The sequence below is a fragment of the Phocoena phocoena genome, chromosome 1 (genome assembly GCF_963924675.1).
Source record: "Phocoena phocoena chromosome 1, mPhoPho1.1, whole genome shotgun sequence".
Taxonomy (NCBI): domain Eukaryota; kingdom Metazoa; phylum Chordata; class Mammalia; order Artiodactyla; family Phocoenidae; genus Phocoena; species Phocoena phocoena.
In genome coordinates this window covers 13,884,133-13,903,348 of record NC_089219.1, presented here as the reverse complement: position 1 = coordinate 13,903,348, position 19,216 = coordinate 13,884,133, and the positions used below count along the sequence as shown (strand labels likewise).

Sequence of the window (19,216 nt, the reverse complement as noted above, 5' to 3'; positions counted from 1 at the left end):
GGCATCCCGTTGAAGGGTCGAGGCTGCTCTGCCTCCCAGCCTGGAAGCAGACTGTATCTTGGGGACAGGGAGGTTCAAATGCAAGAAGGAACTCTGGGAAGGATGGAGGGTCCAGAGAAACTGGGGGCGGGAGTTCTGGCAAGGTGGGAAGGCTGAGAGAGGGATCTGGGCAGGCTCTGCGTGGGGATAATCCCAGCGCCTGGCACAGGGCCTGGCTGTAAGGGGTGCTTGTGAAGTTTCTATGGCATGATGAGCAAATGGTACTCAGGGGGCAGGCACCATGACAACAGATGCCCTGAGGCAGCACAGTGAGTGGAGGCTAAGGGCAAGACACTGGGGCCACACTGCCTGCCTTTGAACCCTCCCCCACTTACCTTGGGCAACTTACTTAACCTCCCTGCGCCTCAGCTGCCTTGTCTGTGATATGGGATACTAATAACGCTGACCTCACTGAGTGGCCATGAGGATTACCAGTTGGGTAACTGGGTTACTAATTGTGTTCATATGGGAAAAGCAATGGTCCATGGTATATAGTAGGTGTTCAGTAAATGTTAGCCCTTATTATTATTTTCTGTGTGGGCAAGTGGCCTGTGGGAACCAAAGGGCCATTTTAATCAGACTTCAGACAACTAACCCCATAGCCAGCAAGGGTGCCCAGTCCTGGGGCTGGTAAGTTCAGTGGTTGGCATAGGGGAATTGGAGAAGGCACCAACAGACCTGGCTGGAAATCCCAGCTCTGCTACTTATAAGTTGGCGGCTCAGAGAAAGGGACCCCACCAAACTGAGCCTCAGTTTTGCTCACCTGTAAAATGGGACTGCACGGTAATCTGACTGTGAGGAGTGAATGAGAGAATCCTTGCATATGTTCCTGGCACAGAGTACGTGTTATACGTACATGAAATCCTTTTCTTGGTGTTTGGTGCAGAGTTGGTGCTGGGTTTTCTGGTGGACTCGCTAAAAACAGAGACGGCCTTTGGACCCCCAGGCACAGGCTGGGGTCTCAACCCTCGTCAGTCATTGCTATCTGTCCTCAGTCACGAGGGGCCTCGGTTAGGGGCTGTAGATGTTTCTATGCAGCTCTTCACCACTGCAGGAGATGCAGGGGACAAGCCCTGGCATCCTGGGCTGTGGTTTCAGCTGCTGGGTACCGAAAACCAAGGTCCAGAGGGTTGTGGGCAAAGAGGGCCAGTACTGGGTCAGTGTGCCCAGCCCCCTGCCCCACCCCACCCCAGTCAATACAAATCCTGGCTCTGAGAGCCTCATATCTCTAGTAGAGAAGGTTCCACATGTCCCGTCTCCCTGCCTTTACTCAGCTGGGAGGAGATGTACAGGGGGAAACAAGGATCTACTCTGGGGACATACAGAGTTGGTGCTCTGTGGGAAGAGGAAGCAGGCCCCAGATGGGGATTGGATTCTCAGGCTGAGCTATCCCTGGGTATCCAGTTTCCTGGTTGCGCCCACGTTCCACATCCCTGCAGATGACAGGGTTTCCATTGTACTTAAAAGTGTAAGCGAGAGCGGTATCCTCCCGCGTCCTATACGTTCCCTACCCCAAGCTGGCAAAACTACCTTCAGTATTCCTGACCCTAATCCGACAAGCTTCCGACCTGCCACACTCGTGATCTTTACCGAGTAACTGTCCCTGCACTCATGGGTCTCTTATTTCAATCGAGAAAACCCCTTCGTCACCTCCTATGTTCCCATCCTTCCCTGGACGTTTCCTGACCTGACTCGGCAACTCTCCCTTATGAGTCCCAACTCCTGTGTCTTCTTCACTCACCCAGCAAACTTCCCTGGGAGTGTCCTGTTCCATCTTCAATCTTGAAAACCTCCCATGTTTCTAACACTGATCTAGCAAAACTTCCGTGACTTCCATATCTTTGATCCTGCTGGACCAAACTCCCCAGACCTCCCTGTAATTTCCTATGTCCTCCAACACAGCTCAGCAAACCTCCCAAATAGCCTGACTCTGACCTCCGTGCCTAACCCCGACCCCGGCTCGCTCCAACTTCCCTTCTCCGTGGTGGCCGGCAGCCCACCCTATTCCAAGGCTCCCCACCGCCCATCTCTGCAGGGGCCCTGCAGAGTGGCTTCCATCGAGCCTCACCCAGCGTGACCTCTGCCTGCATGGGCATCGACAGTGCCGGGTGCGTGACCTCACAGCTGAAGAGGGCTTCGTTGTCGATCTGCGGGTTGAGCGTCCAGGTGAGCAGGGCGCGCACCTCCACGGTGCCATCACTGCCCGGCGTATGGCTGTGGCTCAGGAAGTAGACAGGCTCGGAGCTATGGACCCAGCGGGGGAACTCGCGGCTCACCACCGTCTCGGGGATGTTCTCGGTGGTTGGCTGGAGGGGGATGCTGGGATCCAGGGTCAGGCTGCGGGAGGGGCGCTCTGTGTAGGAATGCCCGCCCCGGCTGTCAGCGTCCAGCAGGGACAGTGACCTCTGCATCTTGGTGTCGTCCAGGTCACGGTGCAGCAGGCTGCGGAAGGGCCTGCTGTCCTGGAGGGGGCCAGAGCTAGCAGCCGGCGGCTCTGACAGGGGCACTGCGTCGATGGGTTCCCCATCTCGTTTGAAATAAACCTGAAATTGCAAGGAGGGTGTGGGAAAAGATTTTGCCCCAATGACATGGACCTCCCAGCGGGCTCTCGGAGGAACTGGCCACAGGAGTCCAATCCTTCAGGAGCCTCCTCCTCCTAGTAGCCTTCTAGATGGACCGCTCTCTCCCTCCAGCACCCCAAGCGCTCTGAGTCAGCTCGGTTCAATGGGGACACGCAGGCTCTGGTGGCAGAGGCTGAGCCGGTGAGCCTCTTTGAGCCTCAGTTTCCTTACTGAGAACACCTACTTCATGAAGGGAATAAGAACACTTACTTCATGAGGCTGTTGGACGCTTAGAAACAGTGCGTGGAAAAAGCACCCTGGACACGGCCCTGGCAGCCCCCCTGGGCTCCAAGGGTGTGGTCCGTGCCCACCTGGGGAGAGCAGGTGGGTGAGAGCGAAGGTGGAAGAGCGCCAGAGATTAAGTGAGATGTCAGAAGGAGAAGGAAAGGATCTGTGTGTGTGTGCGCACATCCTGGAGGTTTTGGAGAGGAAGACAGGAAACAGGTGTGCGTGTGGGAAGGCGCTCGGTGCGGAATGAGGCAATAGGCCGCATATTCTCACTTCCTCCGCCAACAGAGAATTGGAGCTTTGAGAGGCGGCATTTCATTTAATTTGCTGTCTTTTTATTTTGGTACATATGCCAGGGGCCTGTGGGGATTGGGTGTATTTTTTTTTAAATAAATCGATGGGAGACAGGGTGAGAGGAGGACAGGAAGCAGCTCTGGGGACGTTGGTGCCAGTGGGGAAAGGGAGCCAGAGGACGCGGGGGAGGACCAGGTGGGGGGGGGGGCGAATGAAACGTGGGGTGCACAGAGTCTGTCAGAGTTTACAGCTCCAACGAAGAATCTCTTATGCACATAATAGCCTGCTTTGGGGTTTTTCTTTCTTTCTTTCTTTTTGAAAAGTGCTTCAAAAGCAGGTTTGTAATTTATGTCAAAGAATTCTTTCAAGTTTTGATATCCCAGGCAAACGTAAGGTGCCCGGCATGTGGGGAGATGAGGACCTTTCAGGCGCATATATATATATATATATATATTTTTTTTTTTTTCATATATATATTTGAATATTGTACTGCTGTGTCTTAAATGGCAGGAGATGGCCAGCTCGGGGAGGAGGGGGTCTTCCTGCAGCCCCGGGGCGGTGAGGAGACTTCCTCTGTGCCCTGCAGAAAAGGAGTCTCTCTTTGGGGAAGAAGACGAGCTTGTCACATTTTCGAGAGGGCAGGCGTCTTTACGGGCTCCAAAGGGAAATCTCGGGACCACGCTCTTCCCTCGCCAGTTGCTGGCTCTGAAGCTGCTTTTTCGTCTGTGTCCTCAGGACTGTAAGGTGCAGGTGGAGGGAGATGGGCCTCATCAAAGGCTCATCTCTGCACCCCCGCCTACTGCCCCCTGTGCATCTGAGCACCTGCTTACTGCCCTGTCTTGGTTCTCTCCACTCCTGTCCTGTCCTGGACAGCTGGTCCTGGGGTGGGGCTGGCCCGGTCCCAAGGTCACCCCACTGGACCCTGCCTGTGAGACAGTCAAGGGTCTGGAAGGAGGAGAGCCCCTGCCTCCCCACCTTGAACTCTAATCCCCCTGCCCAAGGCTCCAGCCCCACCCCTAGTGATGTGTGAAACTCACAAGGTCAAGACTCAAAGTATCATATAAGGTCAAAATTGGCCTTGGGAGCACGTAGCCCATAGGTTCTCAGTATGGTTCAGGGAACTCTCAGGGTTCCACAGAGGTGCCTCAGGGACCCATTAGGGCAACTTGCCCTTCCTTCACTTTTAAATGTTTTCAACATGAGGCTTCCGTGTATTTGAATCAGACCAAACAGGTCCTGCTGCTTCTAAAAATGCTGGAAAACTATAATGTTGCCCACACCCTAAACCTCCTCAAAGAACCTGAGAAGCAGAGGGCAGGTCTCCTTGCTCAGGGTCATTTGGTGCATGTGACGTTAGAGGCTAGAACACAGGCCCCCACATGCTCTCCCATCCTAGCCCCTCCCCCCAACCCCCCCACCCCCAGCCCCTCCCCGCCCCGTAGAGCGGCCATGACAGTAACTCCTGAGCTGTGCTGACAGGCCTCAAAGCGCTTAGGGCGGGGCTAATAAGGAGTTGGCCCAAACAGGGATTTCCCCCTCCTCCCCGCTTCCCATCTCCCCCTTTTCCTCCCTCCTTCCTACCGTCCCCAGTGGACTTGGAGCTGGAGGACATGACCTTGAGTCCCAGCTCTGTCAAGAACACAGTGGCTGACTCTCTCTACATCCCTTGCCTTCTCCGGGCCTCATCTGTCTCCATCCTGTTCAATAACTGGGGGAGGGGTGTGCTTGAGGCTGGGCTCCCCTGAAGACCACCCTCACCGTACAGTTCAAGGATTTCAGGGTCCAGGAGAAGCGGGGGTTCTCAGCACCAGGGTGCTGGGAGCAAGAGAGGCATATGGACGCCTGGGTAGGTCAGATGAGTGGACAGGGTCAAACCAAGGCAGACGGGGCAGAGTTAATTTATGCAAGCTGTGGCCTCTATCCTTCGTTCTGCAGAGTGAGCGCTGTGGTGACCGGGGCAGCTGGACGAGCCACGAAGGAGGGGGGCCTGGCAGGGACGAGGAGGGACGACTCCAGAGGTACTCACCGTGGGCGCTGGTTTCCCTCCCGACACGATGCAGACCAGCGTGAAGTTCTGGGCTTGGTAGCGGCTGAAGGGTGCTGGTGTGTCAGCGGCCACCACCTCGATGGAGGTGGGAGGAGCTACTCAAAAGAGAAGCACAGGAAGACCAACGCTTAACTGGAAGGTTCGGGAAGAGTTCACTGATTACCTAGGATGGGCCGGGTCCCACACTGGGCATTGGGGTGGGGGACAAATATTGCACAGTTCCAGGGGGTGCCACTGGCAGCAACGACAGTGAGAAGGATGTCCCTACTGGGCATACAGACAAGGCCCTGCCTCACGGGGCTTACAGCCTGGTGGGGAAGACAGCCACGAATCAAGTGATCACACGGTCAGCTGTGCATCAGATACCAGGAGGTATAACAGGATGGAAAGGGGCCTGCTCAAGCCTGAGGAAGCGAGCCCGTGCTGTGCCTGAGGACACAAGAGTAGGCAGAGGACAAGTGTGGCAGGTGGAGGGAACAGCATGTGCAAAGGCCTCGTGACAGTTGGCTCAGGGCAGGGGGGATGGAAGGCAGGCTGTGTGGTGGGAGGGCAAGGAGGGGGGACGTGGTGCCTGCTGGGGCTGGGGAGATGTGCAGGGCACCGCTGGGGGGTCACCGCTTGCAGTGGTGTGCTGTGGCTGGTTCCTACCAGCTCCTGAGAGCCGATTGTGACCTTGCTGGGAATTTTGTGAACCAGTTCTTAAACTGCTGCTAGATCGAAACAGGCCACGGTGGGCATCTTTACGCCATGGAAATCAGCCACCACTGCAAATCAGGGCTTTCTTGTTTGTTTCCTTCCCCCGTCCCCACCCCAGGCCCCCAGAGAGCAGGTTTGCCAGCCCACCGCTGGCTGTGAGTTTTTCTTCTTTGTCCTGAGAGCAGGAGGAAGAAGGCTTCAAGCAACAGCAGAGATACGATCTGAGCTGCATTTTGAAGAGACTGGAAACACAGAGTGCCGTTTAAGCCAGCGAGACGGGTCGCTTAGACCGTGGTGAGGGCAAAGCGGGAGAAGCAGATGACTTTGAGAGATATTTAGAGCCAAGAGTCTTCCCTCTTTCTTTTTATTTTCCCCCCAAAGTTGGCTTATTTTGATTGGTCCCGCTTCCCACCAGCTTCCCTTTCTGCTCCCCTCACCGCCCACTACTGGCTGGTTTGCCAAAGCAGGTGTTTCCAGGCACCGTGGGTTATTGAGAGGTCAAATGTGGAGCCATGGGGCACTCCTGGGTCCAAGTCCCAGGGAGGTCACCACCACCTCCATGTCCTTGGGCAAGTTACCAAAACTGTGAGCCTCAGTTTCCCGATTTGCTAAGTGGGATTAATCCTTGGCAGACACATTTGAAGGATGAACCAGCTAATCGATATGAAAGGGTTTAGCGCGTGCTAGGAATTCACTAGTCTTATGATTCTTGAGATTATTTCCGCAACTTCCTTGTCATCAGCAGGACAGGAGCCAGAACCTTACAACTTTGCTTAGGAAAGGCTGTCAGTTCTGGCTTCTTGTAGCCTTAGGTCAAGTGCAATGGGGGACACAGAGAAAATGAAGAGGGGTGGGCCTTTCCTTCCTGCAAGGGGTTTTCACTCCAGTTAAGTTTAATTAAATCCGACCAACATTTCCTGACACCTACTAGGTGCGGGCATGGTGCCAGGTGCTCACCACAGGCGCCCAGTGATGAAACGGATACAGCGCGTCGAGAAGCTCACAGTCTGGCGGGGGCGACAGACGCCTGGCAGCTCTATTTTAAGGTCTAGTGAAACGAAGCCAGGTATGAACCATTCATTCACTCAGGCAGCCGCCATGTGCTGTCGCAAGGGAAGCAGAACAAATGGGAAACAATGGGAGAACAATAGATGGAGAACTGTAACTAAGTGTGAGGTGGTAGGAAACAGATGGGAAGTGGGGTAAGGAATTCCGAGAGGGGAAAAACACACCAGAACACTTCAATTATCCACAAGTCACAGTCTGCAATCTAAGTTTTCTAGAACTCACTGAAAGCCTGGATCCCACGGCAAGAACCAACAATGACCAACAGTTAGGAGCCAGGAGCTGTTCTAGGCCCTTAACGTGGGTTAATTCATTTAATCCTCACCACGCATCTACATGGGTTTATTTATTCCCATTTTACAGATGGGGAAACTTAAGAGGTGAAGTGGCTTTCTGGGGTTCACAGAGTTTGGATTTGAACCCCAGCACCCTGGCTTCAGGGCTCAAACACTGACACTAAGCTGGAACACTGACATATCTTTGGAAAGAAGAAAGAAGTTCGTCCCTATCGGCACCTTTAGCCCTAAGTGCACATTTTAGCTGCTGGGGATGCTCATTTACCTGACACATCTCAACTCTCATGGATACCTTTAATCCAGATCCTTGGAGGAACTCTTCCCGTGGGTGGCTCTACTTAACTCGGATGCCCCAAAGATCAAGGGACCATGCCAATTAGAGCTTAGAATAATTCTCTGTCACTGCTCATGGTGGCTTATGGGTAGGGATAAGTATACCCTCCAAGAATCCTAGGCAGCGGTCCCCAACCATTCTGGCAGCAGGGACCGGTTTTGTGGAAGCCAATTTTTCCTCGGACGGGGTGGGGGGATGGTTCAAGCGGTAATGCGAGCGATGGGGAGAAGCTGTAAATACAGATGAAGCTTCGCTCCCTTGCCCACCGCTCACCTCCTGCTGTGCGGCCCAGGTCTTAACAGGCAGTGGACCAGTACCAGTCCACGGCCTGGGGGTTGGGGACCCTTGTACTAGAGGCTCAGGGCTAGTCAGGGGACACCTTTAAAATCCCTCATTCCTTCTTTCTTACTTTCATTGAGCAAACAGGAATTAGACACCTAGAACCTTCCTTATAGGATTGCTTTGAGGAATAAATGAGATGATGCTTACGGGATGCCTAGCACATAGTAAGCCTGCAATACAGTTTAGCAATTTTAATTAATATTATTTGTCTCACTATTATAAAAGAGATAGGACAATGGTTAAGAGTATGGGCTCTAAATCACACTACCCAGGGTTTAAAGACCAAGCTGTACCATTTACCAGCTATGTGACCTTGGGCAAGTTATTTAGCCACTCTGTACCTCAGTTTCCTTATCTGCAAAGTGGAATTATAGAGTACCTGTGAGGATTCAATAAAGAAGTACCTGAAAGTGTTTTGAAAGTGCATGTCAGATGCATTTATCAGCAGAATTTATTAACATTCTTTCTTTGAGGCTCCTTGCTACTTTCTGGGAAAATAAATCATTGTCTTTGCCTTTGGGGCATTCACGGTTTAGTGAGGAGACCAGAAATGCTGTGGACCTGCACTGTCTAACACAGCAGCTGCCCACCCTCTGTGGCTCTTAAGCATTTGAAATGTGGCTTTTTCAAGTTCATATGTGCTGTCAGTGTAAAATACACATTGAATCTGGAAGATAATTTCTTAAAAGTGTGTTAAGTATATCATGAATATTTTTATATTGGTTACTTACTGAAATAATACATGGGATACATTGGATTTAACAAATATATTATTCCAGTTCATTTTAACTTTTTAAAGCCTTTTCTTAATGTAGTCTTTAGAAAACTTACAATTAAATATATATATATGTATATATGTATATATATATATGTATATATGTATATATATATGTATATATGTATATATATATGTATATATGTATATATATATGTATATATGTATATATATATGTATATATGTATATATATATGTATATATGTATATATATATGTATGTGTATATATATATATATATATATATATATATATATATATATGTATTTCTATTGGAGAGGGCCAGTCTAGACCTTCCATTTTACAGGTAAGCAAACTGAGGTCAGAGAGAGGGAGAGATTTGCCTACGGTCACACCGTCAGTCAGTGGCAGTGTCTGGACTGGCACCCAGGCCTTCCAAATCCTGACCAGGCTTCTTTGTACAGCACAAGTGCTCCCCCCAACACACACACACACACACACACACACACACATCCCCGTTCTGGAGATCTGCACCCAAGTCACGCACACCACCCACACAGACCCTGATTGGGAACTGTGTTCTTGTCCCTCGTTATACTTCTGAGCAGGTGTTAGCAATATGTACAGTTAATCAAGCTCATAAGACAATAACGGATTTCAGTTGTATGGAGCATGACACGGCAGAGCTGCTAATATCAGCGTGGACAGCCCAGGCTTCCCACACTCTGCATCAACGTATTCCTCAGTTGCTGTGTCCTAGGAAAATTTCACTCTGCATCTCGCCTCCTGTTGCCCGCCGGAGGGCTCTGAGTGTGGGTGGTCAGGGAGCTGTCTACACCCGGGAGTCCTTGGCTGCCTCGGGATGCTTCACTCCACACGTCATCTTCTCCCCCTTCCTCCTCTCTTCCCTTCCGTTGACTACGTACAGCACTCTTTCCCCCACAAGCTGCTGCTTCTTAGGCTCGTGGTCTAGCACCTTCACTTACTCTCAGTCTTTCCCGTGCCCATCTTCTCTACCTCCATCTCTCCCTCCTTTTCCAGTCCTATTCTCGCCTGTATCCCCACCTCCATCCCCATCTCCATCCTTTTCCTTCTCCAACTCCATCCCCATCTCCATCCCCACCTCCATCCCCATCCCCATCTCCATCCATCTTTTTTCTTCTCCACCTCCATCCCCATTCTCTTTTCCATTCTTATTCCCACTTCTATTCCCTTCCCCATCCCGAAATCTACTCCATCTCTATCCCCATTCTCAACTCAATCCTCATATCTGTCTCCATCCCATCCCTCCTCCAAGCCCAACCCCATCTCCATTCTCATCATCCCCATCCCTGCTACAATCTCTGACCAAGGTCAAAGCCCCCTTATGACTCTATGCCTGGAATAGATCCCCTGGCCCCAGAAACAGTATCCAGTCAAAGACAGATGGCCAGCTGCAGTCATGGGTATAAAGGTCCTGGACGAGAATAATCCCAAATTCAAAGCTGGGCTACAGAATAAGCAGTATAGAGCAAGGCCACCTGGCTATGATCCAGGTGGCAAATAATGGCAAAGAATCATTAACAAAGACCCCTAGATCACCAGTTTCTCCCCACTCTTCTGAAGCAGTACCCAATGCACCCAACATAAGTGCCTCATTCCTATGGACTCTGAGAGTGTCTTCAGGGATGTCCGTGCTAGTGCAATGCTCTCCTGGGGCGAGGGTGGGTACCATGTACCTGAAAGGACCCTCCTCAGAGACACTGGGCAGGCATATTTGGCCTGGGCAAGGGAGAAATAGTAGTAGTCACAGCAGTAAGACCCTAGACAAAGGCAGAGCTTCAGAATTTACAAACCACTCGTGGACATACCACAGTACTTGTGTAACCCCAGCCCTGTGCATTAGGAAGAGCCCCTCAGTTCTACAAGTTCACCATCATGGTCAAACAGAGGCCACTGCCACAGAACTCCCCTGAATCCACTGCCCCCAAGTCAAGCCAGTGGACTTCCCGGTTTATTTATTTTTAATTTTGGCTGCGTTGGGTCTCTGCTGCTGCGTGCAGGCTTTCTCTGGTTGCGGCGAGAGGGGGCTACTCTTCGCTGCGGTGCGCGGGCTTCTCGTTGCGGTGGCCTCTCTTGTTGCGGAGCACGGGCTCCAGGCGCACGGGCTTCAGCAGTTGCATCACGTGGGCTCAGTAGTTCTGGCTTGCGGGCTCTAGAGCGCAGGCTCAGTAGTTGTGGCACACTGGCTTAGTTGCTCCGTGGCATGTGGGATCCTCCCGGACCACGGCTCGAACCCGCGTCTCCTGCATTGGCAGGAGGATTCTTAACCACTGCACCACCAGGGAAGCCCCCCAGTTTACTTTTGACTTTGCCGTAAGCAGAGAGAACTGCTGCTAGAAGTTTCTTCGACTGATTTTGTCCAGCATCTGGGAAGGTAAAGCGGCTTCACATCTGACACGGCCACACAGCACAGCACGCCTCTGTTCCAGGCCATTGAGGAGGGGGCAGGAATCAAAGTTATTTTAGACTCTACTGTTAACATCGACACAGTGAGGCAATGGTTGGGTGATTGGTTTTATGAAATTAACTCTGAAATATTGCGTTTTTCTCTTGAAAGCAGAACTTTGTTTCGGTCATCGTAACTCACTTTGCAGATAATGTGATGGCTCTTAGCTCTGTAAATCATCCTTTGGCTTTTGCAATTCAGGAACACAAACCTGTTGTGATATAAACCCCAGCAGATCTGGGTCTAACTGTATCTACTGAAGTGAAATTCTCTCCCCACCATGAGGCTCCCCCCAACTCCTCCCAGGGAACCAGCTCAAATAGAGTCAGGCCAAGGTTCCAGCCCAGGCTCTGTTACCAACATCCCATGGGACCTTGGGCAAATCAACTGACCCACACGGGCATCAGTCTTCCCATCTATAAAATGGGTTCAATAAAACATATCCTGCCAAACTTTCAGCTTCCAAGATTCTGAGAGAAGAAGCGAGAATATGGACATAAACCTTCTACAAGGATGGTGAAGTAGAAAGGGATTATTTATATTACCTCTTCAATTGCTCTCACTTCTCCCTGGGCTGGGAGGGACATAGAGGGGAAGTTCTTCTTCCTCTCAGGGGTGGCCACTGTCTGCAGGAAGGGATAATCTCTCCTTTTCCTTGGGTACCTTGTGCTAAATTGGTCTTAGCACACTCCTGCTCTGGGTGTCATTTATCAAAGGGCGGTAATCAATTAGATTTTGGGGAGGAGTCGGGGAGGGAAAAGACAAGTTCAAAATTACATTATTTGCAAAAATCCATTCTTTCCTCTCAGCGTGCCTGCTCTATTGACTGCCTTCTGTTTCAATCAGTTACTAGTCATTACACCATATTTAAAAAAAAGAAAGAAAACCACCCTCAATATAAAAGTGTTCATGAATCTAAATATTCCCCCACGCTTCCTATTTTAATTTCTTTCTTTCTTTTCTTCTGTCCCACATCTCTGTGTCTTTCCCATCCTCTCTACTGGTCTCTCTCTGCTTCTTTAAGATGCTACTCAAAACAGCATCTCTTCCAGGAAGACTTCTCTGCTCCAGCCACACAGAAATGCCCCAGGTTCCTTCCTCGCCTTGCTCACCTCCTCTGTGCCCCGGACATACTAGTCCTTCTGTTGGTTAATTCGGCTTCATCCTTCAGGTCTGCCCTTAACTGTTGCCTCTTCCAGGCAGCCTTCCAGCACTTTCCCAGACTGGGTTAGGGCTCATCCTCTGGATTCCTGGAGCGTCCTGTTCTTGTCATACCCATAGGTGCTTGTCATTCTGTCCTGGGCCCACGTCTATTTCTCCATTAGGCTGTGTGCTTTCTGAAGGCTGGAGCTTTGTCTTTCTTTAACCTCAGAGCTAGTGCAAGCCTGCCACGCAGGGATTCCATTTCAATTCCTGTTTGCTGTTTTCCTTCTTTCACTTCTAGTACAGACAAGCACACAGCCTGTGGAAGGAATCCCGAAAGACCTTGCAATGCCGTGGGCCCTGCCACCACCTCTAGCCTTGTCTCGACCCTCCCCCCAACACCATGCTCCAAATATACGGAGATTTTTTTGGTCTATAAACACCCTAAGCTTGTTTCAACCCCGGGGCCTTTGCATCTGCTCTTTGCTTTGCCTGAAGTCCTTCACTCAGCTTTGAGCAAGGCTAGGTCCTGCTTATCTTTCAAGTCTCAGCTCAAAGGCCACCTCCTAATCTAAGCGAGGTGCCTCTTCTATTCTCTGTCACAGCACCTTGTTATTTCTTCATAGAACTCATCATAAGGTATAGTTATTTCGTATACTGGTCCTCACACTTGTCTTTTTTTCCAACACACCCCACTAGTATGTAAGCACCATGAGGACAGGAACTCTTCTGTCTACTGCTACATCCAAGGGCCTGACACACAAGGATTTGCTCAATAAACATTTGTCAAATGAATGAGCTGGGAGGAGGGACTTAAGTGTCCTGCCCTCCCATCCCTGTCCAATTTGGAAGGGCTGAAATCTTAGCCATGTCCAAACCCCTCTCTCCCAGCAGAAGCCTGAGGAAGAAACAGCCCACCAGCAGAAGGAGGACTCCAGCAAGAAAAAGAGAGAAGGAAAAGCACAACGCTTTGCTTTATGGGAAAATTAAATATTGAACTGAGTAGTGACGGCAGCCAAGGGGAAAAAATAGACAAAAAGCCCCCAAATGGAGCCGCCATCAGTGACAGGAGAGATAAACGCAGTGTCTGTGCGTATATGAACTGCAATGGGGCCCTTTCATGTGGCATCTGCTGAGCCAGATCACAACTCCCAACCTTGGAAGCGAGTGGGAGCCCGCATGCTGATGTACCAGCGAGGGGTGGGAATCTGGGGTCCAGGTCATTGCCAGCGTCGGTGGCCACCGCCCAGACCCTCCCTGCCTGGAGACGGAGGCCCTTCTGAGTGGAGTGGGGTCACAAGGGTACCCAGTGGCTGCGGGTGTAGCCCATCCACGCCGCCTTCCTCTCTGAGGAGAGCTGGTTGGCAGCCCCGTTCACCGGTTCACCTGCCTCGCCCCTCCCCTGACAGCTGTTGTGCTTTCCAAGTGGTAGGAGATAAAATTAACAAGCCCAACTGGAGGCCCTGGCTGGCTGCTCTGGGGGAGCAGGGGAGCGTGAGGCAGGTGGTGCAGCGTGGGAAGTGGTGAATCGGTGAGGCTGGGCCAAGCAGGATGCAGCTCGGGTTACTGCTGATGCAGAAATAAAATCCTACGAGCGCCTGTGCGCACACACAGACACACACACACGTAATATAGGCACACCCAGACACAGACACAGACACACACAGAGACACATAAACACACATACGCATACACACAGACACACACGTATATATACACACACACAGACACACATAAACACACACATATGTATAAGTGCACACACAGAGACACATAAACACACATACGCCTACACGCAGACACACACACAAAAGGGTAGTGGGGAGGCCAGGCCACAGGTCTTGATGCTGGATCTGAATTTGCATGCTAGCGCTATTTTGTACCTATGCCTTTAACCTGGAAGTTCTCAGTGTGTTTCCCGGGCCAGCAGCTTCAGAACTTGTTAGAGATGTAAATTCTTGAGCCCAATTCCAGACCTGCTGAATCAGAAACCTGGGGGTGGGGGTTCAGCCACCCAGGTTTTAACAAGCCTTCCAGGAGGTTCTAACGTAAATTCCACAGGGGAATTACTGCCTTTGACCTTCTTAAGCTTCAGTCTTCTCGCAGGGATAAGACCCACTCCAAGGTAGTGTTATGTGAACTAACCATTAGGTCCCTAATGGGTGCTTGGTAACAGTTGTGAAAATTATTACCAACTGGGAGAACAAGGCTCAGGGGAGTTGGAGAACCTCAATCCGGCTTCTCCCGGCCTGGGCAGACAGGGCACAGGGAGAGATCCCTGGAAGCTTTCCGGCTGTATGCACTGATCAGATCAAAGGACCTCAAATTCCCAAACTACCTGCCCCTACAAGAGCAACTTTCTGCTTGTGCCCTGATTGGCTGCTTGTCCACGTTCCAGGTCTTCTGATTGGCCTCCTAGGTTGCCAGCCCCAGGTGGACCCTCCCCACACCTCTGCTTCGCTGTCCGGAGGCAGCCTGTCCAGCAGCCTGTCTGCGGCTACCGCGTGTGACTGCCCCAGCCCTGCCACGCCACTGTAGTTTATGTGGCAATAGAGTGAATGTGTTCAGGCCCACGATAAGTGCCATTTCCGCAGAGATGAAATCTATGGGGTGTGACACGAACCCATTTTAAATAGCAGCAAGGCTGGCTATTTGGGGGATGTTTTCAATGTATCCCGGAGGTATATATTATACGCATGGGCGATTTCACCAGGTGCCACCGTTTTAGCTTTATGAACGAAGTCTCCAGAAGCCTGCGGAAGCTTGGGGGAGACCCTGGCAAGTGGGCAAGCACATTTGAGATCTGGCCAGGGGCAGTGACGCTCAGCTCAAGTTCAACTTCAAGTTCAGGCTACTCTATTAACCCCCCGCCCCCCTCCCAAGCCCCTGAGAACAATGGGCTGGAGCCTGGAGGTTCTGGGTGGGTCTCACGCCCTCTTCCCCAACGCTGGAAAACCTCTGTCCCTTCTAGCAGAACTGTGTCCCCCTCAAGCATCAGGTCCTGGTGTTCTGGGGCTTAGAAGAGAGCTCACCCCTGGACTTCCCCACCCAGCCCCTGGGGCACCTGGCTCCCAGGTCACAGGCTTTCTGCTCACCGGCAATGTGTCCCTTAGGCAGGTGCTAGCTTCCTGGGCCTCCCGCATAGGACAATGGTGACACTGGTGCTTGCGGGTGCCTGTGAGGACTGAAGTACTTGGCTGGGCGTACTCCCACCAACCTCCCAGCAGAACTTCCCAAACCCCCAACCCCCCAGCTCAGAGCCCTCCCTTCCCATAGGGCTCTGAAGCCATAGTCTTTCCTGTCCCATCAGCATTCTAGGATCGACTTCCTGAGTCAGAGGGCAAGTGAATCATTCTTGCTTCTCACTTCGCACAAAGCAATTTCCAGGGGAGGCAAGTGGGGGGTAGCGGGGAGGGGAAGAGCCGTGGAGAAGGGGCACTTTGTGGGAAAAGGATTGTGTATTATTTCCTCCTTGACATTTTACTATGAAAATATTCAAACCTATCAGAAAGCTCAAATAAATGTACAATGAACACTCATGAGTCCATCACCCAGTTTCATCGATGAGCATTTAACTCTACTGGCTTTATCACACATCTACTGGACTGTGTCTTGTCCAAGAGCAGGGCGAGGCAGAGCCAAGTTCATTCCTCTTGGGATCCAACTCCTGGCTAGGGCGGTAGGGCTTGATTTGGGGGTGGGGGAGTCTCAGAGATCCAGCCCTCATGATCTCTTCCCCTGGTCTTTCCATGGCCCATGTGCTGAGGCCTTGGCCACCTGTCTCATCTCTGACCTCTCTAACCTCATCCCTCACCAGGTCTGCTCCGGCCTCAGTTCTCTCATCTGTAAAATGGGCATCACAGCAGTACCTATCGCACAGGGTTCATGTTTGTGGCACGCTTTGCAGGATGCCTGGTACCGGTAAGTCCCTGTACCTACTGGCCATCATATTTATGAACAGTAACCTCCATCACTGGCCTGAACAGTGGCTGGACTTTGCCGACACCACTCACTCTGGCCACTGGCCTGGGAGCTTCCTCAGGTAAGGACATTGGGTCATCCTGCTGACCAGGGCCCCAGCTAAGGGCAGCACAGAGCAGATCTCAGCGAGCATGGGCTGAGCTGATATTTGAGGGGGTGACTGGGGGGGGGCTGGGTTTGCTCAGTGAGTAGCGTCCTCTGCACCCTGAGTCTGGGGTCCGTGGGGTCCCCAGCACACAGCGGGTTGGGTGAGGGGTGGGGAGGGCCCTTGACCATCACTTCTGCTCACTGGTCACTCTGAGGCAGGTTCCATGCTAAATGCTTTAATGCATGAGAGCCTTACAGAACCTAGAAGTAGGAATTATTATCTCCATTTTACAGAGGCAGAAACTGAGGTTTTCAAACGCACTGGTCCGTGGCTACTCAGTCAATAAGGACCAAGGCTAGGACTTGAACCCGTGTCTGGCTTAAGCCCTCAGCCTGGCCCTGCTTCTCGCCTTCTGTGGGGTGTCTCTCCAGGAACCGGTTTCCTGTGTGGTCTGGTGAAGGGGGCTGGCCTAGGTGGGTCCTAAAATCCCCCTCCAGTTCAAAAAGTCTATGGCTCTATGTGGGAGGTCCAGAGGGGGCAGCAGAGGCTTCAATGTTAGAGAAGAGGAAAACCGTCCTAACCAGCTGTCAGACAGCAGGACTGCTCAGCAGAGAAGGGCCCGGGCTCTTCCTGACGGGGAGCCTCAGGAGTTGGGGTCTCTGCTCTGATGGGCCTGGGATCCACAGGAAAATCAGCTGGGAGGCATGCCTGGCACCAGAGTGCTGCAGTGAATACACTCTCTACCCTCACAACTGCTCCCAAGTCCCCCGGCTGCCTCAGGGAGTTTCCCAGGCCCATCCTGGCTCCCATGGCATCCCTGGACAGACGTCACTGGATTCAGGGCCCCCTCACTTTTCCTCTCTGCCTGTGACCAAGCCCGGTGGACAGAGGGCAGGCAGGGCCCCCAGCAGCTTGGCATGCAAGAAGAACTTTCCCAAGACGCTCTTACCTCACCTCCCCTGCTCCCACCTGGAGCACAGCAGTTGGCCTTCTATGGGCTCAGAAGCCAGCCTGTCCAAGTTCACATCCTGACTCTGCCACCTGTTAGCTGGGTGACCTTGGCAAGTCACTTACCCTCTCTGTGCCTGTTTTCCTCAGTATCTACTTGATAGGGTTCTTGTGAGCATTGTATAAAGAATTTAGACCTTTAGACCCTGGCCTGGCACCCAGTAAGCACTGAATAGATGTCAGCCGTTGTCGTTATTGTTGCTGTTATTATTATCGTTTCTTACTACCTGCTCCTTCCTGTGCCTTGGGGTCCCGCCACACAGGAATGCTTTCTACTTGCCATGCTTTCCTGTTCCCACACCGTTGCTTACAGGGCTCCTTCTGCCTGAAATGCCTCCTGTCCTGTCTGCCCCAGCCTACTTGGCCCAGCTCTACGCCACCTCCTCCATGAAGCCTTCCTGATGCCAGCCCCTCGGGGAGAGCCTCCGTCCTGGGAGCTCTCACATCCCTCACCTTGCACCCTAGTCCTCCCCCATCGTTCTTATTTTCTATCTGCTGGAATTCTAGAAACCTGTGCCCTTGTTTGTCTCCCCATCATTCAGGGACTCCTTCAGGGCAGACACTGGGTCTTATATCCCTCTCATTATCCCTGGAGCATACAGGTCAGGGTCTGGATTCAGGGAGAGGGGCTGAGAATCTCCATTTGGTCACTTGTTAGCCAAGCAATCTTGGGCCAGTTGCTTCATCTCTCTGAACCTCAGTTTCCTCTTCTGTAAAATGGGCATAACCATGATCATTCTCTCACCAGCTGAGAATTAAACAAGGGAACACTCATAAAAAACTTAGTACCATGCCTGGAACATAACAAGCACTCTGTCAGTGTTAGCTTTTGTTATTAAGGTTATCTGTTATGAAGATTATCACTCCTAGGCAGTGAGCAAGGTAATGCTGCCTCCTTGTGTACAGCTGGGGAGACTTAGTCCAGGGCTCACTATACTTGGAGCGTGGTCCTGGTCTGTTTCCCCTTCTGTACGTGAGGCAGTGGGATTACTTCCCTTTCCCCAGGAGTGGCTATAGGCAGCAGACGCTCTTCCAGGGACCGGCTCACCACCTCCCACAGCCGCCCCATCCCTGCTCTCCCAGCTCCTGATTCAGCTCTGTTAACACCTGTAACTTTAGCCTTGGGCCTGTTCCTTAAATCACTGGGCCTGAGGCACGACAGTTTCGGCGGCCACATGTCCCTTGTAATTAAGGGGCCTGTCCCAGGGAGGGGAAGTTTACCTTCTGCCAGAGACACTAAATCCAGCTCCCAGTGGTGGAAAGGATAAAGCATCGTATGGACCTAACACTTGTCATGGTTTAACGATGCACCTGCAGGCCCGCTCTGGTGGGGTCGGGAGGCTGGAGCTGAGATGGGTGAATAGTAGGTGGAGAGAGGCAACCCTGGAACGAGAGGTGATCCCTGGTCTGGGAGATACAGAAGGTCCAGGGAGTTGGTGAGATCCTTGGGGGACTGTAGCCACCTGCTTGGACAATTCCAGGGAGCAGATGAATTTCTAGCTCAGCTCAGGAGGGCATGACAGGCCATTCCATGAGAGGCTGTAAAGTGGCTCCTTAGCCAGGCGGTCTGGGTTTGAAAACAAGCTCTGCCACTCACTCGCTGTGTGACCTTGGGTAAATTACTTAACCTCTCTGGGCCTCAGTTTCCTCATTTATTAAAATGAGTAAGTACCTACCTCCTAGGGTTTCGAGGAGTAAATCGATTAATACATTTAAAGTGCTTAGAGCAGTGGTTGGCCCCCTGTAACTAGAAAAGTCACCACTAATATTAAGATGGATCTCTCTCGGTCCTTCCCCCATGGCAGGCACAT

At 51.8% G+C, this 19,216-nt stretch overlaps 1 protein-coding gene across 1 annotated transcript in view; it reads right to left on the bottom strand.

Annotated features, from left to right (window-relative positions):
- IGSF21 (immunoglobin superfamily member 21) overlaps positions 1 to 19,216 on the bottom strand; it is a 243,710-nt gene that overhangs the window by 8,951 nt on the left and 215,543 nt on the right. Inside the window, exons 5-6 of the mRNA XM_065891784.1 lie at positions 5,209 to 5,324; positions 2,108 to 2,582 (exon numbers count right to left, since the gene is read on the bottom strand). Of these exons, the coding sequence (XP_065747856.1) occupies positions 2,108 to 2,582; positions 5,209 to 5,324 (591 nt within the window). The remainder of the gene's footprint in view (positions 1 to 2,107; positions 2,583 to 5,208; positions 5,325 to 19,216) is intronic.